Source organism: Spea bombifrons, chromosome 7, assembly GCF_027358695.1.
Source record: "Spea bombifrons isolate aSpeBom1 chromosome 7, aSpeBom1.2.pri, whole genome shotgun sequence".
NCBI classification, from domain to species: Eukaryota; Metazoa; Chordata; class Amphibia; order Anura; family Pelobatidae; genus Spea; species Spea bombifrons.
In genome coordinates, this window is record NC_071093.1 from 7,130,001 (window position 1) to 7,140,942 (window position 10,942).

At 40.1% G+C, this 10,942-nt stretch overlaps 1 protein-coding gene across 2 annotated transcripts; it reads right to left on the minus strand.

Annotated features, from left to right (window-relative positions):
• Nucleotides 1–4,426: 4,426 nt before the first annotated feature.
• On the minus strand, nucleotides 4,427–9,543 carry ARL5A (ADP ribosylation factor like GTPase 5A). 2 transcript variants are annotated; one of them, XM_053470914.1, is made up of 7 exons: nucleotides 9,405–9,543; nucleotides 7,492–7,552; nucleotides 6,806–6,953; nucleotides 6,547–6,630; nucleotides 5,389–5,540; nucleotides 4,867–5,239; nucleotides 4,427–4,835 (listed from the first exon to the last, which is right to left on the minus strand). In XM_053470914.1, exons 3-6 carry the CDS (start codon nucleotides 6,947–6,949, stop codon nucleotides 5,191–5,193), a joined length of 429 nt encoding a protein of 142 aa, XP_053326889.1. In that variant the 5' UTR covers nucleotides 6,950–6,953; nucleotides 7,492–7,552; nucleotides 9,405–9,543; the 3' UTR covers nucleotides 4,427–4,835; nucleotides 4,867–5,190. The 2 variants fall into 2 exon arrangements, with proteins under 2 accessions (XP_053326889.1, XP_053326888.1); XM_053470913.1 differs by lacking the exon at nucleotides 9,405–9,543 and adding an exon at nucleotides 9,055–9,296.
• Nucleotides 9,544–10,942: the final 1,399 nt, after the last annotated feature.

Below are 10,942 nucleotides of genomic sequence, written 5' to 3' on the forward strand. Positions count from 1 at the left end.
ATATGTGCACATTAAATGTGTTATTATTATGGAACAAATAACCTATTAGCTTTTTTTTTTTTTTTAAAAGGTGTCATTTTTACCTACAAGCCTGTTGGATGACATCATTTACCCGCATGAGGAACAAACTGTTTTGTTTTGGCAAACTGAAAAATTAGACACTATAACAAAACAATTAGCTCATCTCTGTTTATAGAAGATCAGATGTTCACCCCATGCTCTGAAGCTTCTGACGGCTGCCACTTTCTGTCTTACCTCTCATATGCCAAGCAAGATCCAAGCCGGTATTTGTCTGTGGCACGTGGCAAACCTTTTCTACATATTCCCGTCAACTCGGCTTCCTCCTGGCTAAGATCAGCCCCTCACAATGCCCGGCTGACGGGTGGCACCATTCATCATTTGGCAGGCAACATGCTTAGCATATACTATCTAGTTGTGTCTAAAACATATTTACAGAAAAGTAATGCACAGAATGTATAGAAAACCCATGAATGGAGCAAAGAAAGCATCCCAGACCAGTGTTAATTGCCATCCCTTCTCCTGGCGTTATTTATTTATTTATTTATTTATTTATTTCTTCTTTTTTTACAGAATCTCTAGAAATGTTTACAAAATATTTATATTAATGATTGACTGCTGATATAGGAGGGAGTGCATGTTATCAGTCATTATGTTGATACCCCTATTTACTGACACGTTTTATATCAGTCATACATGCACCCAATGTAATGGCCGTATGCCAGTATTTATTATCAAGGATTATCACCATTTAAGTAGGCCTTGTCCTTAATGTTCTATCATTTACTATGGAAGGAGGCAGATGTACACATAGCATATGGTTCAATAACACAGAACTGTATCCGCTGGTGCCTAATTATAGATAGTGAGTAAAGAAGACCTGCTTACTGATTAAGAGGGTCACTTAACATTTGTGGCACCCTCTGCAGATTAGCAATGACGGCATTTCTGTCCTTCTGGAAACATAGTTAATTAATCAATCCAAGCCTAGCTGTCTGTCTATCGACACTATATGACCAAAATGATGTGGACAATTGACCATCACACCTATATGAGGTTGCTGGACATACCATACGTAGTTGCCCTCGTCTTTGTGGCTGTAGCAGCCTCCAATCTTCTGCGAAGTCTTTCCAGAAGATTTTAGAGTGTGCCTATGACAATTTTTGCGCATTAAGCCAAAAGAACATTTGTGAGCTCAGGCAATGATCTTGGACAAGAAGGCCTGGCTCGCAGTCTGCATTCTAGCTTACGCGTCACAAGGTGGCCACATGGGAGCTAGAAGGTCAGAACAGTAGAGACTTCCATCAATTTCTCAAGTTCGTGAGAGATCAGAGGATATCCTCAACTGGCTCCTGATCCACACAAATGCCGGACAGCAGGACAGTGCTCAGAAATCGTGACTGTCCCTCAAAAACTGGGGCACTTGAGAAATTATGGTCTGTTTTGCGTTGCAATAATGGTCATGTAAGGTGCTCAATAGATGTTACATTAACTTTCAGTCTTTGATGATTGTTCATGTTAAAAACAGATCGGGGGATATTTTATGAATACATAGGTCTAGCCTTGTCAGCAGTCTTGCTTTGATGTTTTGTTGCGTGTTTATGTTCACAGAATTCCAACACACTGACATTCGCACACAAAACAAAATGTGCCCTATGCTACAATACTCGATGCCCTTTCTTCTCACAAACCGATGACCATGACTCTCAGATCATTAATAGAAAGCGGATCATGGAAGTTACTCTGCTGATGTGTAAGACCAAGTGTATTTCTCTGTTTTATTTAGACCGTGAGCACCAGCTTTAATCCTCCCTGCAGAAGGTCTATCCAAGCGATAAACCCCTTGCGGTGACAACGCTTTTGACCTCTTGGGGTTTCAGTAGCCAGTTTTATCATCCAAACATATAACCTCCCTTTGTTGCATTTGTGTGCATTATGCTCTTATAAATCTTATTGTTGACTAAATTCTTGAGTCAATAAACCACTAATTTTGTTAGTAAATGACGAAACATTGTGATTTAAACCTACTGGTATTTTTACAGACCGGAACACACAAAATGTATGTACAGTCAGTTGAATAAGAAGGTACACCCTCTTTGAATGCTATGGTTTTACATATCAGGACATAAGAACAATCATCTGTTCCTTAGTAGGTCTAAAAAATAGGTAAATACAACCTCGGATGAACAACAACACCATTTTACACTTTGTTATGATTTATTAAACCCAAAATAAAGCCAAAATGGAGAAGCCATGTGTGAAAAACCTTTACTGATTCTATAGAAATTAAGATGCAAAGTAGCAGACAGGTGCTGCTGGTCAAATGCTCTTGGGTATTTGAGCATCAGAAAGTGTGACCACCTCTATAAAAGCTCAAGTTTTTGCAGATCTTGAGCATTCAGGTGCGTGTTAACACAATGTGAAGTAGGAAAGACATCAGGAATGATCTTAGAAAAGCAATTGCTGCTGCCCATTAATCTGGGAAGGGTTATAAGGCCATTTCCAAACAATTTAAAGTCCTTCATTCAGTGAGAAAGATTATTCAGAAGTGGAAAACATTCAAGACAGTTGCCAATCTTTCCAGGAGTGGACTTCCCCGGAGCATCGTTTAGTGATAGTAATGTTTTTTATTATTATTTTTTTGTTTTAACCTTTTCAATTATTGGTTCTGTACAACCGCCACCTACGATTAGCCAAACAGATTTTGAAACCGATCCTGCCTACGTGAGGTTGCCTCATTTTTATTTGTGTTCAGTCGTGTTATGCGACACTCTTCTTTTATTTGAACAGACCTAAGGAATACCCACACAAAAGGGTAGAAGGAGACAAGGTAAAATGTTTCACATTAGGGTCCTCTTAATGAGCAGCAAAAAAGTTGATTGACTCTCGACAGCTTAATCTATGTTTATTTTCTGCCGAGACCATCCGCTGGGAAATATATGTGTAGAAATAGATACCATAACTCCATTACATTAAACTGTCACAAACATTCTACATGCTCAATGTTCAGCAGGGGTAATGAGCTACAGTAAAGTACCTTAAAGTATTTTTAATGCATAATTACATGATACAGATTTATACAAATTATTTATAAGGTTTAAAATACAGCATCAGCCAGAGCTTGATTGCTAGTGAGGTTCTTTTTACTGCATTTCTGATCCTGGAGTGACAGCGGCAGCTGCGGAGTGTGTCTGTCTGCGGAAAACATGACATAAGCACTAGAGGAGTCCAATCAGCTGTGAGGAAGATTGCCTGTATTTTATATATAGCAGCACAGTCTTCCATGTTAAAAGAGTGGTGTAAATATATTAAATATTTCTCAAAATAGAATAGGATTTGAAGAAACTGTAAATGAAAAAAAAATACAAGATACGTTTTCTATCGCAATGTTTTTTTTTCCTGTTCACAGTAATTATGTTGATTTTTTTTCCTAATCACACTCTTTTCTGCAGGCTTTAACAATCTTAAAAGTATAAAAGTGCCACGATATGCAAGGAATATGCTGTATGTGTTGGCCTCATCACATTCAGATGGAACTCCTGAGAAGTCCTATTTATTGTTTATACTGTGATTGGAACAAATCAATAGTGCACTAAATGCACAAATCCTATAATAATATATGAAGAGTAGGCAGTTGTGTGTTTCTTTGTACAAAGGTAACCCAAAATAAAATTAAGGCAGTCATGGGCAGTCTTAGTTACCATGTCAAAGGATACATTATATATATATATATAAGCAAATGCAGAACATTTAAGCCAACTGCGGCCATAATTGAATATTTTTCTTGCGGTTTTATTATTTATACATATTTATTGACCTAAATCAAGAAGCCCTGTCCTTAATGGCTTGTTTATTTCTATGCCAGGAGCCTCTTGCTTCGCACTGGATGGCAACGCAGCCAAGCGAATGTGTGTGTTAAAGATAGCTCTAGGTTGGTACGCACGATGACCAAGCAAACTAACGCGAGACATCCAGAGAACCGGAGGCCTGCCTTCACCTTCCATCTTGGCATTAAGAATTCAGAAACACAACACAGGTTTATGTAAGCTCTGTGAGAAATGTCAAGTAGAGGCTGCTAAAGCAAACACATTATTAGCATGCATTCAACGGGTGCCAGCGCAAGAGCGCAGAATGTTATTATGGCTCTATACAAGGCATTAGAGCTCATTTGGAATATATTATATATAATGGAACAGACACTCAGGTTAGTATATACACAGCATTGAAGTCCCACAAGCTGCCATTCCCTGCAAACTGCCCGAGGTAGATCGCTACTGGAAAACTACAACATCCATCATGATTATCTGCTACATTTTGGTCCACGGTTTGCAGGAATGTAGGCGCTGGCCGGTACAGGTCAACCCTTCGAGGTTTTGGAGGAAGAAAAATAAAAAAATAAACGAGAAGATCAAGAACAAGCAGCGACTCCCTAATTTTATTTTATGAAGGATGTCTTGAGAGTTTTCTTTCGTGGGTGAAACGTGCAGAGTGGCGAAGAAATTAAACCGTAGACATGTTTCACTCGTCAAGAAATGCAATGTTCCTTATGAAATCCCAAAAATAAAAGATAAAAAAAGGGGACAAGTAATTCAAAAAAAGGTCATTATTTCGACCTTTCACAACATTTACCTACTTGGAAGCCAGAGGGACGAGCCAACACAGTAATTTTTAAAGTTAACAATGCAAATATTCCACAGATTAAAACAAAACATATCAGCATGCATGCACACACGGCAAACACAGAGATATGTACATATTTTTGGCCCCACTTGTAATTTTTGTTTTTAAAAAAAAATAATTACTGCTTAGTTATTACGCTGTTAAGTTAAACTTCTTTCTTTACTGGACTTCTTAAGAGTGGGACTGGTTAAATTACATTTTAAAATGCGGAAGAGAGTTAAAAATTCTTGGGCCTGTTGGCTTTCTGTCGCCAATGGATAAAACACAAAATCAAGCCAATCCAAGCTTTGAAACAATAAATCTTCCAAAAAAATGTTAAAAGATGCAGAAATATACAGATGGTTCCTTTGGATGGATTTGCAAACTTTTGTTTCATTCCGTCTTGACGATTAAACGTTTGGAACAAGTTCATAAATACAGTTTGCAGCAGACCAGGGATTCATAAATACAGTATGTCGTGAGCTTAATGTCTCTTTATGAGTGCGGCTGTGGTCATCTGGATTTAAGTCTTGACATCATCCATTCAAGTCCTTGACATAGTCTGAAAAATCAAATACATAGAAAAGTAAATAAAAGCAGAAAAGGCTATGATTGCCCAGGTCAAAAGGTTTTACGTGGCTAATTTAATGTGCCCTCCTCCCCCCAAATAAAAGTCAGTATCTCTTTTTGATTAAAATAACATATAATTACCCTTCTCCAGTCAATGCACAGCAAGCTTGTATATGCCATGGATGGTCTTTAACCGAAGTCAGCTTCAAATACTGTGAAATTTCTGCTACCGTCATGCACTCTTTGACATCTTGTTTGTTTGCAAAGACTAGCAACCCGGCTTTCTTTAAATCCTTAAAACATAGCAACGCAGTTAGAAGCAAGATACATACATTCCAAAGTCGGGGTACTAAAATTAAGTGGGCCCGTGCGCTCCCAAGCAATTGTTCATATGCAGCATGTGGTATAAAACTTTAAAGGGACATATAAAGTACAGACTCCTGTGCTAAAATGCTAATTAAAGGGTGGCTCACTTAAACAGCTTGACCGCTTCACTCGCAGCAACATCTCTATCCTTTATAAGCAGTTATATGACATGTGTGTTAATTTTGAATTATTAGATAAGCTTACTTTTAGCCTTAGATGTTTTGGATAGTTTTAGGATTAAGGAGGAAATCACATATATATATATATATATGTATGTAAGGGCATTATGGATTTATAAAGTATGCTTGCATGCTGTTTTTTTAGCTATAGCATTAGGAAAGGAGACAGTTAACAGGCTAGGTTTAGAGAAACCATCAGATTTAAACATTTAGTGTTAAAGAAGAAAATGTTATCAAACTCAGACAAGAGGGGGGTGTATCTAGGGAAGACTACGAACGTTCAAGAAAAATTAGTTTAAAAGGTTTATGACTTTTGGGAACTAAAGATATAAAGCAGAATCCATATAAGCTATTTCTATATGTTCACCCCTTCTGGAGGTGTAAGCTGTCGGGGGGAAAAAGTTTAACCTTTCGACCACAGAGCATTGTAGGTCACGTGTGTGTCATCATCCATCTTCTGTATTATGTTACACAAGATCCTGTATCAGAATTTTTTGTTCTGGGCCCATTCTAGAGACAACTTGTCTGTGCACAGCTGTAGTTATGAACGTCCCCTGCGCCTTGTTAAAGATTTTATCCAATAAATACAGATTTTTTGGATACACCGATATTACTTTGAAGGGTACCCAAGACTGGTGAATGATTTTCAGCTTCACCGTAACACAGGAAGCTTAGGTTTTCATAAAACAAACACAGATTAAAAAATAAATAAAGAGTGTCGTATCAATGGATCTTGGCCAAATGAATACATTACCTCATGCGATAACATTTTGTACAACTCTTCTCTTGTAACCGAGATTCTCTCTCGGTCTGTGCTGTCCACTACGATGATCACAAACTGCATGACAAGAAAAGAAAAAACCTTAACATTTTCCGGCCAAAATAATTCTATAAACAGTTCAACACGAAACATACTGATTAGCCAAATACTGTGGTGGCAAATAGTTAACACTACATTGTGTTCATCTCACAAACAGCCAACAACTAGATAGTAAATAGGTGACTGCACTTACTTCTGTGTTTGTATAGTAGGTATTCCATGACGACCGTAAGGATTCTTGCCCTCCAATATCCCACATCAGAAATCGTGTGTTATTCACCACTATCTCCTCTACGTTGCTTCCAATTGTCGGAGACGTATGGACAACTTCATTCATTGAGCTGTAACAGCAAAAACAAAACAAAAAACATGCTCTTATCTAGGAAAACAAAAGGAATGTTTCCATCAACTGCTCCAAACGCCAGCAAGAATACAGTCCTCTATCGCAGAAGTAAAGGCCTCATATTGGACAACACAACTCCCACATAAGATATATATTTTACATGTACATTTTATTGCATCACCAATACTTGGATAAGTTGGCCTTCAATTGGTAGAGCATTATGGGTGGTGGTAATGCCAACAGCAGTTGTGGAGCCGGTGGGTTGGCTACTTCTGCTGTGGTTGTCGAATCACATGTGGCCATAAAGACAAGAAGATGAATATTGATAGGGCAACACAAATGGAAAAACAGACACACAAAAGGTATAAAAATGTTCAGCTTATATGTATTGAAACATTGGTACTCTGTGTATATGATCCAGGCCCCACCTAACCAAACAGACATAACATACATAATATCATGAGCACATCGAAACTCCTTCCCAAGCACAGACCCCGATAACATTATTAAACATTTGTCAGAAAACTGATACTCACAACTGATACAGTATAGTAGTTTTTCCAGCATTATCCAGTCCTACAATTATGACTTTGTGCTCTGAAAGGGAGAACAAAACCAAAAAAATTAACATTAACAAAACCATTACAAAAAGTTGCTTGATAAGAAATAGGTGTTCTGTATCAAAATGAACCTTAGAATGTAGTTCCCAGAAGAGATTAAGTTTCTAGAAGAAATTTTAGACAATGGTTTAGGTTACAACCAACAGAGACGAAAGCGCCCAGGCTCCAGTGACACACGGCAGAATCATTCATAGTGGGGCTTTTAGTAAAAGCCTGCAACAAATATATCCTTCGCGTACAATAAATCAGGAATAATGTTAGACAATACTGATAAACACAAAACCTGCCCTTATAGTTGTGCGTCGGTTCACCTAGAACAGAAACCCAATCCAGCCGACTTGTAGGACGTGCCTACGCCCTAGCAAATTACGAACTAGCTAAAGCCGACAAACCATTCCAAACTGTTTGATTATCCCTTAATCCACGGCCGAGCGAGTGTAGGAGTCCCATGGAAAAGCCACAGGACAAAAAGGTTAGGCTTCTGGGGTTCGGTCCTCCATGCCTAAATAAATGCAACAAAACTACCTATGGATTGTGCTTTTACATTTTGATTTTTGTTTCTGAAGCATACAAACATTTCCCCAGAAAGAACTGATTTCAGTGGCATTTGCGGCACCAAAAACAACATATTTTTCCCAGTTTGTAAGATAAAAGGGGCTTGTAACTACCCATTGTCAGTACTGACTAAAGACGCCTATGCCACATCTTGGCAAGACCAGGGACGTGGTGGCTACTAGAACATTATTGTGCCCGTGGTACAGAGACGCACCTTTCCAGCTCACCTTAAAAGCTATGCATATTTGCCCAGCCTTGGGCTAAACCACACTAAAGCTACCGTGGCCAGATGGCTCGCATTTTAACTGTATGCCAAAAGTAAACTCTTAAAGTTCAGACTGGTACGTATGAGCTGGATACTTATTATTAACCCAAGACACTCCGTTTACAGCGGGGCAATAGATATGTTTTCTGGGACAGAGCACCCAAAAACTGATCTCCTCTATGGGACAGACAGCGCCCCTGTAACACTTTTTTCCTCCCCTGATAACCCCTCTTACCCAGAATGTTTTCTGGGTAAGAGGGTATCCCAGGGCTCTACGCCCTCAAAGCCACAATAACGTATGTAGAAACAGCAGGGAATTATTTTACAAATTACACTATGTAAATGGCATATTATTAATTATATTAATGCCTTAATCTGTTAATTATAAACAGCTATCAAAACGGTCATAAAGTCACATGATCACTTTGATAAAGCCCCACCCCTAATAACAGCTCATAAAACATGAGTCAACCCCCCCCCCCCCGAGTGGAATAGTCCTGTCTGACAGCCTGTGTTATGCTTCCTTATTATGCCTAATAAGACCACAGTATGGCAACCATAGTGGTTCTAAAGTCATAAATGTCATTAACATAAGGAGTGGCTGATATGAGGTGCAGCCGGTATCGCTTCTGCCAAAGTACAGGCTCAGGGCTCCTTACCCTGATGGCTAAACAGCCTCCATATCTTGGTGAAGAGGATGCCCATTCTCAGCACAGAGCTGTCTGCAAAATAACAGAAGGCCCCTTTTACACTGTGCTCCGGCGGGCGGCGGCCCACTCCTCCGCGAACATCGCTCACATAAACGCCATAACTCAGTTAAAAGAATAACCGATATCCCTATACTGCTCCCGTCAGTTCCGACAGAAGCCGTCGCGCCGCAATAACGTCACGCCAAAACTGCGCAGTCGCAGACACTCTTTCTCGACAAGAGTATTAAACACTAGAGAAGGCTCAGCGAAATAGCGCTGCTCGCTTTCCGTAAACGACGCCTTCAAAACAGAGCTCTTACTTATATAGCCCTGGGGTTTATCTGGTGTTGTATTTGCTTTAATGTTTCTATGGCTTTTGTTTTAGATTTCCGTTCCTTGCGTTAGAGTCGCGTCTCTTGCTTTAGAGCTCTGTCTTCTACGTGCCATGTTAAGTTGAAGGGCTCTGGTGACGTCAGCAGACTATTTGACATGTGGTCACATGGTACAAAGACATACCGGAAGCGGGAAAGCAGCTGATGAGGAGAGTTACACTGCAGGAGACAGCAACACCGTCTCTCCTTGTCCTCAGCCGTTGCCCTTCTATTATCCCACTCACCCGAATCTTCAAATCTCAATCCCACATGTTGGTCTGTTCCCCCCCGACTTCTGTGCTCAGGGGACATCAAATCCAACCCCAGAGCCACCATTCCCCTCCCCTTCCCCTTCCATACCAAGAACCGCAAACCCTCCAGTCTCAAGTTTGCTATTGCTCTAGACAGTGGCTTCGATTTAGAAATGATTAATCTGCAGCAAAGTGAAATGAGAACACACATATTTCATTGTCAGGAAAAAAGGATTACAATGTTTCCACACAAGACATAGAATGTGCCAGCAGAATGTTTCTTCCATAGAAAACTGTGTCGCTTTTTAGTCATATGGGTAGATGAATCTAATAGATTATGTCCACATGGTGGTGTGTCTTCTGAAATAGGAGCCCAGGCGTAAACCGTTGCCTAAGGATTATTGTGGAGTGGACAAGTCCAAAGGTAGAGTTTTTAAAAGTCATACACAAGGTAGAATATCCAAGAAAGGCTCCTTGGGCTGTATATCTTAGAGATTTACAGACCACAGAGGTTTAAGGTGAGAGGGCACTATGAATCCAGGAGAGATGGAAGAAGTTGGGAGCAACTTGATCTCTCTACCTGGGCCCAGCAGAATCCACTCATCACGAGCTGAAAGGGCAGCAGCAGCTCTGTGCGTGTTACAAGCTCAGATCTCAGCAAGTGTGATGAATTAAAATCATTCCCTTTATTTGCAATCAGTAAAGGTTTATTAGCAGTATAAGAACTAGAAATGCCAGTGTGAGCTGGAGCTTCAAAGATCCCTTATTATTCCTGTAAAGGACCATTGTTAGCTGGAGGTATGAGCTCCGTTGGCTCGGTAGGAACTAGATGTCTCACCATGAGCCGTCTAGTTCGGATCCCTGTAAGGGACCTGTGTGAGCAGGAGTCATGAACCTCCTTTGGCTAGGTAGGCACTAGATGTCTCACAGTGAACCATCAAGTTCCTATCCCTGTAAGGGACCCGTTTGAGCCGGAGGTATAATGGTCCCTTGGCAGTATAAGGACCCACGTGAGCCAGAAGTATAATGGTCCCTTGGCAGTATAAGGACCCACGTGAGCCAGAAGTATTATGGTCCCTTGGCAGTATAAGGACCTGTTGGCAATATAAGGACCTGTGTGAGCCAGAATTATAATGGCCTCTTGGCTGTATAAGGGCCTGTGGGAGCTGGAGGTATGAATGTCTTCTGGTTTGGTGGGAATGAGATTTCTCACCATGAGCCGTCTAGTTCCTATCC